The sequence below is a fragment of the Dendronephthya gigantea genome, unplaced genomic scaffold, assembly GCF_004324835.1.
Source record: "Dendronephthya gigantea isolate DGI-Jeju-01 unplaced genomic scaffold, DenGig_1.0 000132F, whole genome shotgun sequence".
Taxonomy (NCBI): domain Eukaryota; kingdom Metazoa; phylum Cnidaria; class Anthozoa; order Malacalcyonacea; family Nephtheidae; genus Dendronephthya; species Dendronephthya gigantea.
This window is the reverse complement of record NW_021163142.1, coordinates 507,234-531,583: the sequence shown is the minus strand read 5'-3', so window position 1 is coordinate 531,583 and position 24,350 is coordinate 507,234. Positions and strand designations below refer to the sequence as shown.

The following is a 24,350-nucleotide window of genomic DNA, read 5'->3' as shown; positions in this document are numbered from 1 at the left end:
ACGAACATGCGTTAAGTTGAAGTTAATTTACAAATCAATACAGAGTTAAAAAGTAAATTATATCGTCTGTAGTCTAAACGAAAAGTCTGAAAATGATGTAACTGCAGCAATTGTGTTGACATCGGAAATCTGTGTCCAACAATATACATATTTTCTTTCAATTTCAAACTAAAAATTTTAGGAACACAACATTCTCTGGCTCGTATGACCAAAAAAACCCGAAACCAGCCTACATAATAATTATAGGTATTAGAAATGGTTGTTATATGTGGTTAATTTTGCTTTCACTTACACCGTTACAGTACAAAATATATGAAATCCCAGAGACACAGAAATGTCAAGTTTATTAAACTTGCCTCAATATTCAATCTGATTACAGTAAATAATATTTCCAACGATATACACAGCTACTATTAACGCGGGTTCCTTTTTTTAAGGGAATCCTTGTAGATCTTTGATTAATGCGGCACTGATCTTGGCCGAACTTACAGAAGAGGAAATTGCACCACGCGGGGATGTTAAATTTTTATGGGGATTTTATTTGACTTGTCTGTATAAAAACACAGTTTATCACAAACTTTTGTACAGAGGATGTCTAAAGAATTCAAACTATAGTATACCTACATATACCAAAAAAATTCTTAAAGACGCGCTAGAAGACATATACCACGTGTGGATTTTTTTTACATCATGTATAGAAGAATGAAACAAAGAAACGAGATGCGTGAGCGTCACAGACGGCTCTTTCTACAAGGATAAAATGCTAAAAAATTAATATAAAAAAGACTATCAAGCAACTAATTCTGGCTTCCTATGATTCATGGCATAACATTTTCTCTTTTATTATATTCATTTTGAACTCTATGGTGTTTCTTGCAATCTGATTATTGACTTTTGATTTCACACCAAATTGCACTCCACTCAGTGCAATTACCATTATTTATTTTCTTTAATCGTCTTCACTATTAAATTCAGCTTTCCGTACAACCTTTCTCATTATTTCCCTAAAAAGGTACAATAACTGACTTGGAAATAAATCCGGGTAACACTACGAAAAAGCTCTACGAAACGACTATTTATCCATAATTATGAGAGGTTAAGATGCGGGGAGTTAATACTGAGTTGTTCACAGGTTTGCACAGACAAAATGTTATTTAATAATTTATAAACTGCTTTCCACTGTCACGTTTTTTATACGCATACGTATCTAATAAATTTATACGTACCTAATAAATTGAAAGAACTTAGTTTTGCGCATATTTTAGTATGCATTAATTTCTTGTCCCAATTTGTGAAATAATAACAATTTGGAAGCATTTAAAATTTTCCGCACGACAGTCAAAAGCAGCCCTAAGTCACGAGTTTGCTACAATTCGACAATTATGTAAAACGGTCTCACTCACCTAACCGAGATGAGCGTTTTTTCCTCGCTGTATTCCAACATCTCTGCAATGTAATGAACACAAACAATTAAACTAATAGAAAAGCTTTTAAGGTGGTTCGTAAATATAACGCGGCTCCCCACATTTTGCCCAAAAAATTTCCATGCACGAAACTCACTCCTGAGTGATATGAGGAGGAAATTTTCGTCAAATATGCGTGATATACTGTTATTATATTGTGGCTGGACAAACATGGTGGATTTCGTTTTAAAATAATACTTCTTGTAAAATGGTGAATAATGCGTCGCTTTACTGGAAGAAGTCAAAATTTTGGCATTCTTTTTGTTACCGAAAATGTAAACAAACTCGCTGATTGGTCTAAAACGAAATTTGCCCGGTTGGCTGGACAGAGTACACAAGTGGCACTGAAAATCTTTACTTATAGAACTTCTGACATTCATTGGGCGAATAGTAAAAATCGATCGAGAATGATTTTCAACTCGAATTAACTTTTACATCTTAGATGCTAGCGGAGAGAATCAATTTAAAAAAGTTCAATGACACAAATAATGAAAGGTAACTCAGTTAATTACGTCAGTGTTTTTTTACAATCTGTAAAAAGTACCAAGTACTAAATATACTAACTATACTAACATCTAAGCTCTTCATTTGCCCAAACCAAACACTGATTTTAGTCACAGTCACATTTTGTAATCAATTAATCCCGAGTCGGTACGTAGCGCCGTGCGAGGGTACTAATTCCGGTGGGCGATATAGTACACCAGGGTCCAGGGTATTTCGACAGACCATAGTCGACGGTGACGGTCAACGACGGAAAAACACGTAAAATTAATATCTAAGTATTCTACGAAATTCTGAGCGCGCAATGCGTGACGGTAGTTGATTAATAAGCAACTTTGAGTTGCGATATCGCTCTGCTTAGAAACGATTTTGTTTGTAAGAAAACATTGCCGATTCTTTTTACTTCTTTATTAAACTAAATCGCTCCTGAACATGGCGAAATCACAACTAAAATTGGCCTTGATAATCCACACTACGGTCACGCATTGCGCGCTTGAAAGCTATAAGGGTAAAGGTCTATTAGGTTGGAATTCCATTGGAGACAGTACTTAGCTATGTGAAATGTTTATGTTATACTAACCCTCGATAAGTTCAACCTCGCTCACTTGTTGCTCGCCCTCATGGAAATATCTCATTCGAAAGTTCTAAAGAGATGAGATGAGTATATGAGCTGAAGAACCAGCGAGAACGAATGATATAATTGTCTCACAATATCTATTGAGTTTTTTGAGATATATATTGTCGGATTTCACGAAGTACGTTATCAACAGTTCGGTTTTAAATTGTTTATCTTTGACAAGATCGGAGACAAAAGACTGGAGTATCCGTTGTCGTTCTTTCAAAATACTTTTTTCCCACACGTACCTATTTCAGTGAGCACGGATGGCAAAATTGCTATCTTAGATCCAGAAAGCGGAACTTTATATACTGGAGACAGATATGCCGAGTTTAACAACTCTAGTTTCAATACGAGTTTTCAAATAAAGAAGCTGTCAAATTTTTCGTCAAGCAAGACAACAGTCAGACTGGTGCGCGCACGGTACTTAAACAATAAGATCATCCTCGCAAGTGCTTCCAGAACTCTTTACATCTGCGCGGAAGATGGACGAGTGGATCACAAGTTTAAGATACCAGAACGCAACGCGGTCATTGATTCGATCGCAATCAATTACGTCACGGAACGCATTCTTGTTAAAGTGTCTAACAAAGAACAAGTTTACCGTTTCTCGGAAACTGGACAGTTCATAGACAGTTTATGTTTGGGAAGCAACGAGTGGATTCATGATGCTGTTTTGGCTTCACATCCAAATGGCGCGGTTGCCTTAATTGGTAAAACAGAAGCAACCTTTCATCATTAGTTGCATATAAAAATTTTTGATAAACATATAGCTATCTCTTTTCCCAATTGCGAAAAAATCTTGCGGGCATTTATTTTTCAGTCTCGTTATTTACCCTAAAGGAGTAATGAAAAGAAAAATAGCCCACATATATTGAAACGCTGCAAAAAAGGTTAACATACAGGGGGTGATTGTATAATGAAGGCTGGGTAGCGCTATCCACCTGATAGTGCTATTTTCAACCGTTCTAGAAAATACATGAAAAGCAAAAAAATTAGCTTTGCAACGAAAATAAAGAATCCTCAATTTAGTAATACTAAATAACGGGCAAGTGAAAAAACACTATTCGGTGCATGGACAGCGCTATCCACTGAACGTTTGTACAATCGGCCCCAGGAAACGTCGTTGATACATTACTTAGTCGTTAAGTTGAATTATTGTGTTGATATATTGCGTATTTTTTAGTTTAATTTTATTCCTTATTGCAAACAACGAAACAATTAATATATTTTTTCTTGGTTATTATATCTTGATCTTGGTAATCATAGCGGTCTCTCAGGCTGCCTTTAATCGGTCATAATGGTCGAAACGGTCGTGTTTTAAATTGAAATAAGAAAAAAATCGGCAAAACCGCCTTTCACGTGCTAGGCAGATGCATATGTCAATACTTGAATGCTAATTTAGGAAAAATTCTAAAATACCATGTAATCTGTCTGCACTGAAATATAACACGACCAGTCTGGCCGTTTTACCTTATAAAGGATAGCGCACAAAGAAACACAGAACTCATTATTTCCCGAGGAGAAATACATTCTACATCATCTTATACATGTACATGGATTGATGGACACTTACAAATGGCCATGGCCACTGTTCAAGACGAGCGATGATCGACATTCTATCGACGGAATATTGGAACTTTGCATTATTCTTAGCCTCACTGTACGTGTCACTCAACTGCGCTATCAGCACATTGAGCAAAACCACGACTACCAGACCCGTGTAGACGAGAAGGAGAATGATGGTCAACCAGCTAGAAATGGAGAAACACAAACATAATCTTAATTAGTAAACAGAGTTAACTAGCAGAACACGAAATCCCTACTAGTAAATTTCCATACAATCATTTTATATAGGCTTTCTAGCTGTGGCGTACCTGGTTGTTATCCTTGACAGAAATCGCTGACTAATTTCCAGCAGAATTTGCCACTGGGAACGGACTACATGAACCTCGCAAGCCAAGTAAGAAAAGCCTGACTTGCGAGGTTGCGGATTACGTGAACATTGTGTAATTACCTGAATATTGTGTAGTCTTCTTCAACTACTTGTTGTTGCTCTGTGAGAACTCGTACAGCAGCCAACATTAATTTACCGTAATTACTAAAACATAAGGCAGGGAAATAAGCGACAGCATATCAAAAGAACTTATGTGGCGTCTAGAAGTTAGAATGTCACATCTTGTAACGACTTGTTTTATTGTGACTTTTTAATTGTGTTTTCAAGATTCGCACTATTTATTTCTAACTAGTGACAAGTTTTGATCACGTCGTTTTTAACTGGTATCAACGGGGCGATTGTTCAAAAGCCCCGTACCTTAATCCTGGGTTGCCGCAAATCTTTAGGTCAATTTTTTAATCGCTTCTTTATAAAAAGTTTAATACGTTTTCCAACAAATATTTTAGGCACCAACAGAAAGGTTATTTTGGAAAGTTTACAGGAAACGGATGAAAACGTAACCCAGGTTTAGCACGGCCCCTCGCGGACGAGCAGTTGTGTTTCACCCCTTCCACCCTTGCACTTTAGTTAAGGGTTGCTATGTGTATAGGTATTACCTGAAAGTATCTTGTTTTCCTGTGGCTGTCAACGCCATAAAGAGAGCACCGCAGAAACCAACGCAAACAACAACAAACAAGACTAAGAACCGACTTATGTCCCGATAAATGATTTTCGCCAAAGTCTTCGTGTACAGTCCAGTCGTCCTAAAGAGAAAATAATACATTGTTCAGTGTATTAGCAAAATTAATTTATTCGAAAATTTCCAGTTTTCAAAATCCATGTTTTTGAAATAGTATGGCCGATACTTAAAATAGTATGGAAGTTTACAATATCCATGCTAATTGCCGTTTCCATAGTATGGCTGTATATAGTAGGGAAAAAATTATACAATATCCATACTAATTGCCATTCCATAGTATGGCTATATATAGTATGGAAAAAATTATACAATATCCAGACTAATTGCCATTCCATAGTATGGCTATATATAGTATGGAAAAAATTATACAATATCCAGACTAATTGCCATTCCATAGTATGGCTATAAATAGTATGGAAAAAATTATACAATATCCATACTAATTGCCATTCCATAGTATGCCTATATATAGTATGGAAAAAATTATACAATATCCAGACTAATTGCTATTCCATAGTATGGCTATATATAGTATGGAAAAAATTATACAATATCCATACTAATTGCCATTCCATAGTATGGCTATATATAGTATGGAAAAAATTATACAATATCCATACTAATTGCCATTCCATAGTATGGCTATATATAGTATGGAAAATATTATACAATATCCATACTAATTGCCTTTTCCATAGTATGGCTATATATAGTATGGAAAAAATTATACAATATCCATACTAATTGCTTTTCCATAGTATGGCTATATATAGTATGGAAAAAATTATACAATATCCATACTAATTGCCTTTTCCATAGTATGCATTTAAAAAAAATTCTAGTGTAATAAGAGACGCCTTGCAAAACTAAAGACAATCGATAGTGCAAATTTTAGGTCACACTATTCAACTCACAAGCAAACAGACGTCTGTCCCAACGCAAGATGTAGGGACAGGATTTTAAATTCTGTCAGTAAAAATCTAAGCTATCAGGTTAATCATAATCCTGATTCAAGCGGTAAGTTTATTGCTAATATTTTACTGGTTAAAAAGTTTGATGAGGAAATGTTGGTTTCAGTACAGCAGACGTTCTGTAAGACGTTTTGTAAAATTACAACTGTATAATTACTTGGTAACACAGGAAAACTTGAAAATTCTGAGAAAATTGAACAAATATCCAAGACTTGCGATGCTCCATTGCGAACTTGAATCGGCGCAACGAAGTGGAATGATAATCAATGTCAGAAGCAGACCACACCAATCACAATAGTTGTAAAATTCTTTGAAATAGGTATCGTATTCCCTGAAATAAAAATTACGGTAATTCAATCGTGCATGTCTTGTATCATTCACACATGTCCTGCTTATATTATTTGCGTCAACCGGATTTTAAACAACCAGCTAAGAAGAAATCATCATTCAGTGAAAACCATCCACAGCAGGTTCTGAACCCTGCCCAGTATGATGTCTTGACTGAGTCATGATTGGGTGCTTTTAACATCCTGGGGCTGGTTGTATAAAATAATTCAACTACATTTTGAAAAGTTGAATCCTAGTTAACTCAGAAATACACGACTATGATTGGCCAATTCCGTCCTTAACTACAGTAAAAAGTTAACCAGTCTTTTGTACAGCGCGTCCCAATAAAACTGTAACCCAAATTAATTATGCCTTCGCTAAAATTAATTCACACTGATGTCGTTATTTTTCACAGAAGTTTAAAACTTAACATAGCTTTGTCTCTGGGAGTTCAAGATTCATGAAGTCGACATGTACGCAAACGTACCTATTTTTTAAAATTGTCGGCTGCTCAAGGTTTTTTTAAAATGTGTGTTGCCATAGTGGTATGCAATAGCTAGAAAAACACGGGGAAATTTCGTTTTTAAACTAATCGGCAAGTTTGTTTACATTTTTTAGGGAAAGCCAATCAAAATGACTAAATTTTGAATACTTCATGTACAATAGTACTCCAAGTAAATAATGTACCTTTTTACCGGAAATTGTCAAAATTTATACATTCTGATTGGGTTACTGAAAATGTAAACAAACTTCCTGATAGTTCTAAAACGAAATCCCCCCTTGTTAGCAAGGTTAACTAGAAACATAATTAGGTAATTTCAATTAACTTTAGCAAGTTGGCTTTAGGCAATGTTATAGAGATCTTGTAAGACTTTTTCACTACAAACACTTACCGAACAATTTGAAAAATTTCTTCAAAGATGTAGAGCATGACGAAAATAATGCTAAGAACTTCACAAAATAGTCTAAAGTTGTCAGCTGGTCCGTCGTACTGGCTCGGGTCGTCCCGGGTCGCTCCGTAGATCAATGCATAGGACAACAGCGCAAGAAATATCACGTAACCGATCGCCTGCAAGCTGAAATTTATTAAAAAATTGAGACAGAAAAAACACCCAGTGATGTTAAACTAACTTATTTATGCTGTTTAAATTCTAAAGAAAATACGCAAATATTTCGCTATATTTCTCTGCAAGTGGAAATGAAAAAAAAAATCTCCACTTGCACGTACGTACACGCCAAAATCGCGCGTGCGTACGGCTTGCGGGCCTGTTTTGTTGTTCGTAAAAAAATTAGCTGCGACTGCCGGCTTAACGAACAGTTTCGAGTCACCGAGCATGCGCCAAAAAGGCCGCACTGACCGTACGTGCAAGTGGAGGCCGGTCTTTAGGGCTGCTTTCCACTGTCGCTATTCAATCGTTGATAACTTTTACGTGCGTATACCTATGCAGAAACGTCTGCACGGGGTTTCTGTCAGTCGTAAAATAGGAATGGAAAATACTGATTAGCAGGGCCGTAGCTGGAGGCAAAATTCCAGTGGGGGAGTGTATTAATATATCCTCACTGATTTCATCTGTACGCTATTGTTCCTATGATATGTAAATGTTAATATATAAACATAACCCCTCCCCTCAATTTACGGTCCTGCACATTGGTGTTTCATGGAGTTTTTGCGACATATGGTATACGTATTGGATACGGTATGCCTATCCAAATTTCACTGATATTTGCAATGCTAATCTGATTCACAAACTTTTTTAAGAAAAAGTGACGTTGCTATATGGTAAATTGCTATAATGTTTTATTGTTAGCCACCTATACTTGAATGACAGTAATTCTCTGAATGATAATATAACCAGGGAGTCTTGCTTTAATATCTCCCCTGAGGAAGACCCTTATAGTCGAAAAGATTTTTCGTCCATTTTTGACTCAAGTAGGAGTATCAGGGAATCATTGCTAACGGTCTCGCATTCTTTAGTGCCATTAACTCGACCAACCTGCTTTGCGCACTCAGTATTAAAAACTTGTTTAATTGGTTAGTCTACTAGCCAACAAATAATCGGCTATTTGTATAACCGTGAGTCGTCTCATTGAGACCTTCGATTAAGCAGTTGTTTGTTATACCATCGATGAATGCTAAATTTCGGATAACCACACACAAAACCAAAAATAAACTTGAACAACATGTACAAAATGTACACAATCGAGCTATGAGAAATCCTTACGGGAATATTCAAAGAATATAGGCAGCTATACCTAAACCATAAATGAGCAAATTCCTTCCACTTTCTCCTTACATACATTCTGATCACAGGATGCTGAATCGCCTCCTGCAAAGAAAAACGAGATGGCAAATTATGCCCAAGAAGAAATACATTGACGAGCTTTAATCTTAATTAAATTAATGGACATCAGCTATACACGACGAGAGATTTATACATTTTTCATATATCTATTCGAAGCTTTTCTAGGAAAAAAGACCACATGGAGACCACATAAAACTACAATACAACTCATTAACTATGTTGAGGTAGATTTATGCAAAAAATTGTTCCTTTCTCATCACATGTCTATTGTATTTTACACGTCTTAGTATTGTATCTCGTCACATGTCTATTGTATTTTGATGAGCTTAGCAAGACGAATGCCATTGGTAAATTTGGCTAAAATACGATAGACACGTGACGAGAAAGGAACCATTTTTTGCATAAACCTGGACAATAACATAGTTAATAACTTGTATTGTACTTTTATTTAGTATCCAAACCATGCATTATCTATTAACTGTGGGTAAACCAATTACGACAGCCTTCAGTCATACCTTATTGTTACTTTTGGTTAAACGGCGTAGACAGGACTTAGATTTCGCATTAAATGCATTGTTTTCTTCCCCATTAACTCTGGGCTCCAGGCCCTTATCATCTCTCTCCAACAGGTGATAAAAAAAGTCGTAGTCCAATGGATCATCCGGAAGACTTGACCAAGCTCGTTCTATGCGTTCATCCCCCTTCTCCAGGTCTGGCCAACGTGGGTTGACCAGGCTACTCAACACGGCCACGACAGTTTTCTATATTTATTATAATTAAGTGCGTAGTCAGATAGCGGAAAAAATAAACAGTAATATCTTACTCTCATTTTATGTTTTGTATCTTACTCTTATTTACTATTAACGCAACAAATGGACAGCTTGTAACAAGCTTGACAGGTTTGTAAAACCTGTTGTACCAAGATTGTGTGAATTTGTCAAGCTGTGATTCAATTAAGATGCGACTCACAACTTGTGCCGGCAACTTGTATTCCGACAGGTTAACTGACAGAACTTTGGCAAGTTGTTGCAAAAACTTGTAACAAGACTGTTGTGTTTATCAGGTTTGTAGAAAATCTGAGGCAGGTTTGTTACAAGGTGAGCGTCTTTACGTTTGTACGGTGAAGATGACGTGTTTGTTCCTGGCGTCGGCTGGCGTAACTCACCGGGCATTTCGCGACATTTAAAGGATTATAAATTTTTGGTAATATCCGAATTTTTAATCAGAACACTTTAAAACAAAAAAATGTACGTGTATACATTAACTTTTGATTACGTTTTCATATCACTTATATACTCGGGCCAGCGAATATGCGAATGAGATAATACGATTATCTACGTTGATTATCCGATATACATATGCAGGGTATCGGATTTGTCTTGATTACATGATAACGGATTGATTAAAAATACAAACAGATTGGCATAAAAACAAATGTGAAAACGTTAGAAAACGTTACCGTGTGCGCACAGCCTACGCCCCGTTTCAGACGTCGAACTTTTCATGTGCTGAACATAATGTTATTGAGGTAATGTGTGCATGTGATGGCTAATGCGTGCTGATATGCTAATAAGAATATCCCTCCCCAAGTTTTGTTAGCGCCGTATGTTTCATCAATTGAAAGAGCAGGTCTCCTTTGGGACACCAGGGTCCGGTTGTTCAAAAGCCGGTTAACTTATATTTCGCCTGAGTTATATTCATAAAGCAAATCTTTACATCGATATTTTTAATCCCTTGTTTACAAGATGAATATATTTTCCATAAATATTTTTTGGACTGACAAAAGCCATGTTTTATAAAGGTTTTAAAAAACGAACAGCGACTCAGAAACACTTAAACCAAAAGAGTGGGTTAAAACATATCCCAGAGTTAGCGCTAACCCAGTTTGGAACAACTGGCCCCTGGTGTATTGTACTCATAATAACACTTACTTTCATACTTGGTGTAGGTTTATTCGTAGCAGGATTCCTCTCGCTGATATAATCGCCTAAACTGTACTTCGCTGCTCCTAGGTTTTCGTTATATTTAAAGAGGTTGTGAACCCTACAAAAACAATAGAATAGTCACATACCGCTGAAAACCGTTTCTCAAAGCTTCCAACTAAATTATGAAGAAGGTTTGTTGCGGTTCTTTACCGGTCTTGCTTCATCTGTGAAATGAGAAAGGCCGCAGTTTCATCGTGAAAATCCATCAGCGCCATTTCTACAGGAAGGTATCGTTTGTGTGGGCTTCATCTTAATATCTTGATGAACTAGACCAGGGTATTTCTTCACAAGATGTTTAGCAACATGAATGAAATCCTGTTTGGCAGCGATATGTAGCAAGGTGGGTTTGCCGGCTTGTCGTTTTTGTCACGAAAGCCCCTGTACGTGTCCGTCGTGTCTTTTTCCAAAATAATCTTTGTGAAGCGACCTATCTATAGAAATTAGGTAACATAAATGCATATTGTAATTATTTTCCACGTGCTTGAAATGATACCGCAATAGAAAATTGCTGTTTAAGACTTAGCTGATCTATTGTATATGAAGTTGTTCCTGTGCACCCAGGCACCCCGCGCGCTCATTTGTTTTCTCAGCTGACCTCTATATAATAGGAAGTTGACGTTTCACGACGCCCTTGCAAAACAATGAAAAACCACACGCGAGACAAAAGCTATGCATATAACTTGTGATCCCACGACACTGTCGTCATTCTTACAACGCCTTCAAATTGAAATATATGTCATATGAATAGAAGAACAAATTATTTGTTTAGTCGAAATGATTTTTCATTGACCGAGGTAAATTTCCTCCATGTGAACGGCCCTAAAGATAACCACCAGATTGGATCTAAACACGCCTGCATCTAAACAGGCCCTTCTAAAGGCCTGTTTACGCTTTCATTTTACGTACGGTTTTCTCCTTTTGATGGATGTGAACGAGTGAATTAATTACTGATGCTCAAAGAAGACCTCTTATAAATGAGAGCATTCGTAACTAATTACTCGTTCACATCTATCAAAAGAAGAAAATCGCAGAATAAATCGCAAGTGTTAATACGCCTTAAGAATGTTAGAATTACTAGTTTCTTCGAAATGACTACCTACCATTTTTTCCAAGCTCTTTAAAACATCCGGTTTACCCTTGAACTTTTTCGGCCAATCTCGTATAATGACAAGCAGACAATCTGTACCCAATTTATTCATCAACCTTTCAACACGAACTTCGTCCATTGCCTCGCTCCATGTTATGCCTTTTGATTCAAACTTCTTTTGAACCTAAATGTATTTATTTTGACAACAAATAAATCCCAGTCAATAGAAGGGTTTCATTTAATTCATTTATATATTATAAGTGCTGTGTAGAACTAAATTTATCAGAGGAGGAGGGGCTCTATTGACGAGGGTGGAGCCGGGTGACGTCATTGTGTGACACCATATATGTTCAGAACTCGTCACTGAGATGACTCTTATATTAAAGGTCATAACTCATATATTAATTAAGTCACATGTCTCACATTAAGTCATTTAATATAAAAAAAAATAAAATATTAGCTGGCTGGCTGTGCCTGGAGCCCCCAAAGCAACTCCCCAAGACTGACAATGGAAGTACTTAGTGTAAATTTGAACCTAGCTAAGATGAACATGAGGGCATGAAAAGATATTGATTCTACTTAATTAAAAAGTAGCCAAGTTTTATTCTGTAATAGTTCAATTTATAAATTATTAATTTCCTATATTAGCTAAATAGAAGGGGGGGGGGGCTTAGCACCACCAGAGATTTAAGAAAGGGGTCTCCATTCTCATTCTCATTTATACATCTCGAAATTATTTGCATTAACACAGTTTAATAAATATTCGGTACAGTTGATATGGTTCCACCCCCACCTAGCAAAGTCCTGGCCTGGACCCTCCCCCCCTTCTCCAAGAAAACCGACTTGTATCCACCCATGTGTCACATGCAGGCAGAAACTTTACCCTTTAATGTGTGATGAAGGGTAAACCATGAAATTGCTTAACATATAGCATATTTAGGAGAAAGATCAATCCAATATATGGTATATGACACTTGATTCAAATGATATAACCATATGGCATAGTTGTAACAAGTTTTATATGCATGATTCCAAGATTGCAGGACATGAACCCTCTGAGTGACAGCATTCTTCCATTAGCAAGTAAAATTATGCTAAGATTGTTTTTTCATATTTAGCATATGAACACACTAGCTGTCTCTACAGGTTTTAGCCTTTTTAGCACAATGAGAGCCTGCTCAGACTCAGACAAAGAAAGGTTTCACTAATGATGAATTGAAGAGGTTTCACTAATTATTTATTGGTTTAACATGAAAATTTATTTCGCCCTAAGCTTATATGGTACTTTATACAAACACCGGGTGGAATGTAGCAAAACAAAGACAGCCCCAATGGGTGTCAGTCACACAGCTGACTTCTAAATGAATACATGTAGGGATCGAGTGATGATCCATACTGTACAAGCAATATTCATCCAAATTGGTGACATTGGTGAAAATTGGCGAGAATTGGTCAAAGCAGTTGCATATAATGTATGGTACAGTTAACATTTATCTCTTACTTGTACATATTGTACACCCTTGGATGTAATTTGATATCTGGCAAAGTCAAGCAATTTGATAGTCGTAATTTGCTATGTTGATCAAGGTAATAACAGCCGGTTGACTGTGGTGTGAGATGAGAATAGATTTATTAGTATAATAGAATTCTTATACAATCTGTCGAAATCACGAACAGTTATTCAAAGTTATTTATGCAGAACACTCTGGATGTATGATTTATTGTTATTAAATCAATGCAATTTAGTCAATACCCGATACATTCTGTGACTGTATTTAAACTTTTAATCTCCTTTTAGCCATGATAAATAAGTGCAAGGTCACGGGCAATGGCAGCTTGTTGAAGTTGGTTACCTTTACCAGACATTTGATTCGTGCGAGAACGGCTCACATGATCAAAGATTATTCGATATTAACTACAGTCAATACCGTGGTTAAATTAACAATAACAAAAGCAAACCTCATCCCAAAACTCTTGATCAAACGGATCTTCTAGTTTCCCACTGTCCTCTTCGGATTTCCTTTCCTCCAGCAGCATAGCCGCGTATCTACTTCCAGACATTTTCACTCCTATTAATCTTTATCCAAACAATTTTTGCAACGTAAAACGTAAACACAGGGATGTATTACCCAAAGTCACAAGCGCAACGCCCAACTCCTATGAAATATCGGGCATACAGCCCGCAGCTCATCGCATTTTCTGGAGTTTTCTCTGGAGTTAATAATTTTGTGTTCGTTTAATAATAATGAGCATCGTCCGTAGGCCATAGTGATGAATTTTCTGTAATTCCGTTATAAATGAAAATCAAAGATTCCTGATATTCACATAATGTGGATATACATGTAGCGTCAAATGGGCTTCATTTGATCGTCTATGTCCATGTCACAACTCGGGTTTTTTTAAAAAACTTTTGGTGCTCTTCGGCAATTGGTACGGTTTAACATGCATCTTTTAAATCAACAGATGCCATGCACCTGTTTTTTCCCCTACCCACAAAACATTCAACGTTCTCAACTATAACTTCTTCATTACCCGCACGAGCAAAGCTGAAAGCGCTATAATTGTTTTTAACCCCGTCACGGCCGTTAGAGCAGATTATAAAGGCAGCTTTGCCCACGGGGACAAAGGAAAACAGTATTTAGGCCAAGTTTCGAATTTTCGATTTAGAAATTAGATCACTATTCCGGTGCCGAGGAGACGGAGTAAATGGTCAGCAATCAAGAAGGCCTGACTTGGCAATGGGTACTTCTACTTCCGAAAAGGCCGAGAACATATTGTCCTTACACTAAAATTTTGAGGAGGCACCTCGTCTCAATGCCCCACCAGTACCGCGCTCGAGTGCTGCACACAACCAGCACTACCTCCTCCGCAGGCGCTAGGAAGCATTTCGGAAATTTCTACGCAAAATATCACCGCCCGCAAAATATAAAAGGCCTGCGGAGGAGGTAGCAACCAGGACACAACAGATAAAGCTTCAGCAAAACTTCGTTTCAGGATATTAGGTAAATTAGTTGCAAGAGATGCAATAAATCATAAATGAGATTGCCGAAGGATCGGAACGCAGGTGAAATGATGACTGATGAGTGATGAAAAACCGCTTATTTAAAGCCGAAATGAATATAACAGTTTCGCAATCGGCACTAATTGGTAGAGAGGAGTCTTTGGCACATAGGGCCCCCCAGATTCAAAAAGTAAGCCCCGTTCAAACTACACTACACTCAATTTATTGGCACGGCACGGCTAAAATTGGTACCCGTTGCCATTTTACTAGTGCTCAGTCTACCAAAACAAAGGCCGGGCACGGATTTAGCAGTGCCGTGCCAATAAACTGAGTGTAGTGTAAACGGGCCTCTAATCATGGCCAAACAAATTTTAGTTTTAATTTACTCACCCAGTTTAGTCCAACTCCAGAAAGCCTTCTAGTATCAAAACTTTATTTGGTGGATGTCACCTGTACAACTAATTACACCCTTCAGTTAAAAGACTCGTCAATACTTGTTATTTTTCAATCAATTTTTCAACAGCGTCTTGTGAACGTCATAATTCCTGGAATTACACTACAGACAATGTTGCTTAAAAAAGGTCCATCAGAAGTCATTATACACTATGAATAGCTCCAATTAAGCCTTTAATTTTGCCAGAGTTCACAAAATCGCTAAAGGTGATGTTTTCAACGTCTTCAAACTCAAACGCAAAGTGTCGTGCATCTTCAGCGGCGTTTAAAACGCCTTGCGGAGGCCACTGGGAATCCAAACTTGGCCCAAACGAGACTGTGAACACCTTTTTATGTACCACGCCATCATTTACATAACCTCTTTCTTCACATGTTCTTTTTATTGCGGGAATTGCCTCAGATGTCAAGCTTATCAAGACGACGTTGTTGGTTTTGTCTAGCCAAAAAGCATCTTTCAATTTGCTTTTGTAATTTTCTTTATTAATATTCACATTCTCGACGAACTCTACAGACCCTTTCGCTTTGTCCTGGATAGCATCTTGAAAGTTTTCAACTATTTCCTCTTTTTTTTCGGTATCCGATTTGTGAATAAGAAGAACATACTTCGTGTCTTCCATAAGATTTGCTCGTGGGGCCTGAATAGGAGGTTCTTCATTCTTTTCCTTGTTTTCCTTTGAAGAATTTCCACCCATCCTCAATCTATATGGTGAAGAAATAGTAGTAGCTATAGGATCAAACGTTTCCTGGGTTCTAGTGCTGGCCAACAATTATTAGTACAAAACAATTATTTACTTTATTGTCCGTAAATAGTGCGCTCCATATACTGCGCGGAATAAGCCCGAATATATAATTTTAGGTCAACTCATTTTGCTCCACATTATGAAGTGCATTGGAGTGATAGGACTGTAAGCTTGTTCGAAAAACAGGAAATGACTACTATGCATGTTAAAGATGATTTTCATACGTATTGTGAAGAAACTAGAAGACGAACTATCTTTCGCTTGCCCAAGTTCGTCCAGACGGATGATCCGTCTCTAGTATAAATCGGATTTACCACATTCACTTGGAAATTGTGACAAAGTTTCTATAATAGAACTTACTTCTTACGACGTTTTTGAGGTTAGATGATAAGGATGGGTTGATTGATAACATTTTAAAGTTGTAATTTGCAAGTGACTGCCTAACTGTTTTATTTGAAAAGACCGTAATTCGTAAGCAGAAGTGAGCTCCCTTAATATTTTTTGTGATAGCGCTGTGCAGCTGGCATGGTGGGCGCACGACAGGAAATTTCATTTCAATATACGCTTGACAATACGAAATGTAAAGGTCTGTTGGAAAATCATTAAGTTTTTTAAGTTAAACATTCTATTTTGTGGGATATTTTCAGTTTAATCGAAAGAGAAAGTATTGTTTTATCGAAGATATGTTCTGTTTGGCTTTTCGTTCGTGTTACACGTCATATTTAAAATTGTGTTTATCCCAAAAGCAGTTTTGACTCTCGTGAGAAGATTGGGGGAATCTGATGACGGTGTTCTTTCATATAGGTAAGATCTTCATGCAGTTCATAAACCATCCATTAAGTCCATTAAGTTATAGTAGCTGGCTCATTTAATTGTCTACGTAGCTAATACATTTGATTGCTCAGAATGTTATATGATTCATTCAAAATATAATTTGATATTTAACTATCAGCTCTAATACTTTATATACACTGTACATTGCACCACGCCCTGATACGCCTAAGTTTGGCAGTGCCATTAGCCTTGGACACCACTGGGCAACATTCCTTATGCCATTGCGTTCATATAGTATGGACATATAAACTTGGGATTATATTGAGGGTTTTTGTTGAAGAATTTAAAATTGTATGTTTTATAATCCATTTCAGTACACATTGTTAAGACATGTGGTACTGTATATAAATGATCAAGTTGCAGTATTTTCGGATGAAATTACCCTTCAATGTCCGAGGAGGATTAATTTGTTGATAATGTCGGAATTAATTACGCAAACGAGATGCTGAGTATTTTGATAAAATATAAAACAATAGAAACTCCCCAAAAAGTGAACATTTTGAAAAATGATTTTCAATTTTGACTGTCAACCTATCCATTTTTAACCTTTTATGTGTAATCTATAGTAATTCAGAGAGTGCTGGTAGTATAGATGGCACCTGGTAACTAGATGCAATATTTGTGAAGGGTGCATATTCATAGATTTAGGGGGTGAAAACAAATTTTTCATAAGTATCACCCCTGCCTCAATTACATGTGTTGTTGTGACAGTGGTGGTATGTATGCATCGTTTGGTTATAGCATGGTCCCTTCTTGGTTAACATTGAATTTACCAGGTATTAAAGTTGTGCCCACCCTTACCTTTGTGGTACTAACTGCACAAAGAATAGCCTTTTGAATGCTTCTTTGAGTAATTGTTTAACTTAAATTAGTATTTATACACTTGATGTAATCAACAGGGGAATGTTATTGCTGGCCCGAGTAGGTTATTCAACAAATCACCTTAACATGTTTGGTAATAATGCTGTATTCACTAATATGCTTTAATGTACTGAATCATTCTAATCAGTTTATCATCACTTGATTTCTTAATTAAAATTCTCAGTACCACTAACTTAACAGTACAACTGACCTAACAGTACCACTGAAATAAAAGGCCATGTTACACTGACGACAATAGTCAGCTTAATTATTGTCATCTTTAACCCATTAAAGTTTTTCATGGTAATTATTTTCTTAATGGGAGAATATATACACTCTTGTGGGCTATCAGTATCTGTTTGGTTGAGTGTATGAATCATAGTTTCTTTTTCATCTTTATGTACAGGTTCATGCTGTGAACACTCATTCTCAAAGAGTGACTTTGGAAAGAACAAATTTGAGGATGTAGTGTGATTTTTTTAAGAGTACAGTTGAATTATCAGTACTCCTGTCCTAAAGTTACGACGTACGTATCGCGGGCCCAGGTTTAGGCTGAAACTTTTGACAGCTAGGATGGAAACTTCTCGATTGAAAGCTTAAAAGCATCTAATTTGATGACAATGCATATTGCTTCATGATAATGCAAAGTAACACCAATTTATTCGATAAATATACCCACAAACAGGACAGAATTCGGTATTTAGTGGAAACCTAAAAGTTCAATCCTTATAAAGGAACATTGAGTGAAAGTTTAAAGCTATTGTGAGCTTTGAAAGTGATCAAAAATGCTCTCTTTGGGTCTTCCTTGTAAGGCATAACGTAAAACGCAATTGAAATTGCACATTCACTTACGTGTGTTTTGATCACTAGGTCAGCCCAATACGAGGTCGTTTTGGATTTACACCAGCTTTCCAAATCTTACTGGCACTGTTAGAGTAATTGTTAATAAAGATTTGAGTTCAGTTCGCTTCTGAGAGCGTAAATTAGACTTGCTTCTTTAAGGTCTTGCTGTTTAATGCCTTGACACGTCACTAGAAATATAGGGAGGGGAACCAAAACATCGCTGAACTGATCAGGTCAGCGGTCATTCCATGAAACATTATGCATTAGCCTTTCTCACGATGACGTTTTTGGGTACTTTCAACTTTCTCAAATGGTTTAAAAAATTATAACAACATGAAAAGCATTTTGTTAGAAAGAACAGACCATTTGAAGAATAAATTCCGTGACAATGTCTTACGCTCACGGTTTTGAGAATAAGTACCCCAAAAATGGCGGCATAATCGTGAGAAAGGCTAATTGATGCTTTGATTGAATACTTCGACATATTTTCCAAGCATCTACGCTGAATAAGGGAGTCTTGGAACTTGAGATAAAAATTTCAAACAACCACTCTGTTTTAATATAGTAGCTATAACAGTAGGAGCTCCGGAGATTCATAAAAGGTAGATTATTTGGAAACACAGTACACACGTAAAAACGATCAGATTTTTGCAGTGTTGAAGTTTGATTCAAGGTTTTTTGAGCTATGTACTATCAGTGAAAAGGAAAAACTGTGCAGTTTGTTGTACGGTAGCAATAATAAAAAAATTTGCACTATCCTTGGATCCCTATAATTTTAGAAGCTGTTTGCCTGTAGGGATGTTTTTCACCTCTTTTTAAATGCAAAATTTTAGCCCCACCTCTAGGGCGAAGTGGACGCCGCGTTTTGGCGCAAAAAACAAAATGGCTGCCAAAAAACCCAACAAAACTGTTATTTCCATTATTTCAATGAAAATATATTTACTTTTCCTAATGATCAAATAGCGTCATTGCTGACGTTGAAATCTTTAGCCTTACAGGGAGGGCTAGCCGTTTATAGACGAAAATTTCCAGCCCTACCAGGCGAGATCTCGGATAGTCAATAGCGAGATCTCGCCTGATAGGGCTGGCTCTCCTCCCACGTAAACGAAATTGTTCTTTAGTACGACCTTATAGTAGCACACGCGATCTCGCTTGGTAGGGCTAGCCCTTCCTGTAGGGTGTTGAGATATGCTCTAAATATCCAAAATAAGATTAATTAACATAACTGAACCGCAATGTCATGTATGAAGGAATGTAATCTCTGGCTACCAGAAATACCAACATAAAAATAGTTGTTGCATGTTTCGAAATTGTAAACCTTGTATGGTAATGTAATGTAATATATCAAATAGTTAAATACCATAGATATAATTCTGTATATATATGAGTGATTTGTATGATTAAAATATATTCCTTGTAAAACTCCTAAATTGAATGTTGTGCTTTGTATATTCATAAAAGAGCGATGGTAACGGTACAAACCTCAACATAGGGCTCGTGTAAACAGCCCCTTAGTAGTGGGTCCCCTTAACTGAATACTTTGAACGGTACCTATTCTCTCTTGGCATAATTTGTTTCAAAGTACTTCCTGTCTCTTTACTAGTAACAAAAATATCTAAAATGAATCATTCATTCATGAATATACTTTCTAATTATGTTTTCCATTTTTCTATAAGATCTACCTGTCTGAGTAAAAACCCGTCTGAATATGAATCGGGATGGATAAATTTATACGTATGATGGATCGGGTAATGCGTAATCGTTATGATAATATTTTTGTTTATTTTCCCTTAACCTTGTTCCGTCCTTGACTGTGCTGATATTTCAAATACTCGTCTGATTTATCCGTCTAAATGCAAATTTAAAACGAGTTTCTCGACGGGAAAGTTGGACGGAAAAATTCGGACCAGAAACCCGTCTGACCTGATTCATATCAGACGAGTTTCCGGTCTTCAATGAGTTTCCCGCGTTTAGGACGAGTTTCCCGCCTCTATAAATTTATCCAATCGTATTCATTTTTACCATCAACTTTCCCGTCTAAGATGATGATTGAATAATGTTGCTCACATTGTTCACACCACTGTTGTCAACATTGAACAATATTGACTATTGATGAAACAGAATTGAGTGTAAAGGCGATTCAAAATGGAAAGCAAAACTATTTATTTATTGAACAACTGAGCTGAAATATTTCGATGTAAATAGCTTAATTGTCAATGGAAGTACATGTTTAATGCATAAGATGCAGATTTAGTCATTCACAAGATGCATGAGAGTAATTTTAAACTTTGGCTTATCCACCGTTTAAGCTAAACGCCTTTCGAAGAACCGGCCCCTGGGAACAATATGGGCAACAGAATATTGTTTATTTCATTTCATATCAACATTGCAACAATCTGATCGTTTTTACTTTTAGACCTGTACTAAGTTTCCAAATTTTCTACACCATTATGACCTCCCGAAGCTGCTACTGTTACTATTAAAACACTTAGAGATTTTGGTTTATATGATTAACTAATTTAGTTACACGCTTCCGCTGTAATACAAAAGTATATACAAGGTGCATCGCCGAGGTAAGAAATTAAATAAATTAAAACGCAAGTCGTCCATTAAGGTCCTCCACGACCCTTGTAGTTAAGGTATATTTTTCTTTACTTGCTGCGTGCAATAGAAGGCCAATATTTCCCAGGTCGTGTGGTTGTCTCACTTGTCTGGCATTAATTCTGCGAAATGTCCCGTGATGAAAAACAAAAACACAGCCATAGGTACCAATATATTCATCAGTAAACATTTTTAAATTATTTAGCCTCTTAATAAAAAAATTGTCAAAGTTCTTGATAAGAAAATATATCTTTCAAAAGAATGAAAGCTATAACAGAAAGGCTGTTCCCGAATAGATCATTTTGCATATTATTTATAATTTACCGAATGAAATAGTTTGAAACAAGATATGCCTGGGTAGAATTATTAAGATTTTGACCTTGCTATGAGTTAAGGCATCCAGATGTTCCAATTAACGTCAACTTGCGATGTTTTTGCTTTTAATGTAACAACCACCAGAGAAACGGAGATAACCCTGGCTGTCAGAAAACAGGATCTGTTAACAATGCAAGAGATGATATGAGGGAGAGGTGCCAAAACAAAAATAGTAGCTAATAACATTTCATTAGTTTAAAACTGATGTCCTCTCGTAATGTTAACAAACGCTCTGTTTACATTTTGAGCTGTTATTCTTTGAAATACGACAACAACTGCCTGCGAATCTTTCTTATGTCAGCAATGTTCCCTATGGTTTTAATTGAATAGAAGCTAGGGTCTGTGTCCAGAAGAATCCGAAGCATTCAAATTTTAACAAAAGGTGCTTTCAATAGTTTGGGGTTTGGGGGAACACCCGGAAGACTGCTTTACCGACAAATGGCGCTGGTATTTAAGCTGAATGCTCTCTAGCAGGTCTTCCATGGCTTATGAGCCGTAAGAGTAAAATTTTGACGATGAAATAAACCGTTGAGACTAAGATATGTAATAAAGAGAAAGTTAACATTTTATGCAAAACGTCAAAGACATTTTTATTTTCCATCTCAAAAATACACTCGATTTTACGATTCCAAATCAATCGAATACTTAAATATGGATGGTTAATGTACAGAAAATTATACATTGTTATAAAACGTCATAATCATTGAACAACGTGTGTTTTTAATTTCCCATAATTGCGCAATAAACAACACAGTTTTTATTAGTTCATACTTGTACAATAATCAATAGTTAACCAGTCCAACCTAGTCCACCACCGTTCATAGTGGACCTCAAATCGTATGTGCTCAAGAAAAATAAAGAGGACAAAACTACGTAACTTTAAACAAATGCAACTGCGTGGTTTGAACACTTTGAATGTCTATTTTTGTTCAAGTAAGTTTCAAGATGGTACTAGACCAACACCTCGGCTGTATGATACCATCGCGACACCCACGCCTCGATTATACGACGGACGCCAGATGAGATGGGAATCTCTTCTACAAGTACAACCGTCATTGTGATAACCAGAGGGACATTTGGTGCATCCGCGGGCGAATGTCAATCCACACAAGTCGTACCATGGACATCCTCCGTTATTGGCGTTTATTATACGAGCATCTCTGAAACATGTGAGGCCATCGTTGCGATAGCCGCTGGGACAGTTACCATAGCACATGTAAGTGTTGCCATGAGGCGTTGAGCTCGGGCATCTTCTGTAACATAAGCCAGCAATTTGTACAGGACGATCTTTAACACAGCCCCAACAAATCGTTCCAACACCTAGCGAAAAGGCCCAGTGTGAGAGGGTCCTGCATGGCTGGTAGCACAAACCTGCGTGCATCACTGAGTGACTGCTCGGACACGATCCAGCTAAAGTGCTTTCTGAATTGAATAAGAACACGAGAGAAAACAGAAAATGAAGATACTGCGAAGCCATCTTTTGATAGTCTATCTTGTGACGAGAGACAAGTTGCAGCAATACTGGTCAACACCACCTATCAGCCAGAGAACGAGATGGGCTTTTATAATGCAGGGAAACGTCAGCAAAATAGTAAACAGATTCAGTCATACATAAAGACGGGGGGAAAATGGTAAACGATGATCGATATCCCAAGTGTATGAATAATTGGATTAGATTGATATGTTATGCACGCAGTAGGAGTCACAAAAATAATGTTGACCAGGGGTCAACTTAGGGAGAATGTGTTTTTTTAGTTTGTTTCCTAAACTTTTGACCACGAAATAGATATTTCAAGATGGAAACGTATATATATTATAGCCTATGATGCAGTTTAACAGCAGAGAATGACTGGAAGCTGTTTGAAACAATATACATAATTATAATATGTAGGCGTAAAAAGTAATGAATAACATTTTGCTAACAGGTTTAATTAAACTTCATTAGGGACAAGTTTCTAGTAAACATGCAAGGTCATTCAATTTTGTTGTATGAGATCAGGTCGCGGAAACTTTTGGAACGATTTTTGTTGCTATGTTTGTTAAATATAGAGAAACCGAACGGCAACCGTTCATCCTATAACTTATTTCAATTTTTTGAACGGTCCAATTGTCTCTGAAGTCTCTTGTGCTACAATTGCCCTGGTATTGTTTATTAATTATTTTTGGTATTGTCTGGTATGCGTCCATGCAGAACGAAGACGAAAATTAGGTTAAGAGGCTCTTCACATGATCACGATTACCTGAGATTCGACGAAGCGTAAAATGACTTCGAGGTCCGTGGTGTAGTCATCCCAACAATACTATGGGATTTTTTGTTTCTAAAGCCTGGTTTCCATTTAGTTTTAATTATCGTAAACAAGTCATTTTCACCGATGAGAAATAGTATGGATGTATAAATCGTCTATATTTCTACAATTCAAATAAAGTATCTTTGACTATCAGCCACCTTAACATGCATGTCACAACTAAAGTAATAGAAACCCGGCACAAAAAACGTATTTTAATACCTCAAAAGATCTCACGTTTCGGTAAATATCGGCTAACTGGACTCATGTGTACAGCCCCTATATAAAACAACAACGCATGAAAAACTAATATAATGGAGGTTTCCAAATAGGATACGGTCTTGAATATACTGGAAACAATTTGAATTGAAGCAAGCTGCGCATTTCGTAGATATACATCACATGCCGGGAGTAACCGAGTAAGAGTGTCGCGTTTCATGAAATTGGGGTATTTTATCTTTTTCCCCA

The 24,350-nt window shown here is 36.8% G+C and overlaps 1 protein-coding gene and 1 pseudogene across 1 annotated transcript; both read right to left on the bottom strand.

The window, feature by feature from the left end:
* Window positions 1-391: 391 nt before the first annotated feature.
* On the bottom strand, window positions 392-14,025 carry LOC114536242 (annotated as a pseudogene).
* Window positions 14,026-15,355: 1,330 nt separating this feature from the next.
* On the bottom strand, window positions 15,356-18,728 carry LOC114536253. The gene is made up of 2 exons (XM_028557579.1): window positions 18,631-18,728; window positions 15,356-16,042 (listed from the first exon to the last, which is right to left on the bottom strand). Exon 2 carries the CDS (start codon window positions 16,033-16,035, stop codon window positions 15,487-15,489), a length of 549 nt encoding a protein of 182 aa, XP_028413380.1. The 5' UTR covers window positions 16,036-16,042; window positions 18,631-18,728; the 3' UTR covers window positions 15,356-15,486.
* Window positions 18,729-24,350: the final 5,622 nt, after the last annotated feature.

Coding starts and splice junctions, on each gene's coding strand:
- LOC114536253 (XM_028557579.1), bottom strand. CDS start 16,035: ATGGGTGGAAATTCTTCAAAGGAAAACAAGGAAAAGAATGAAGAACCT.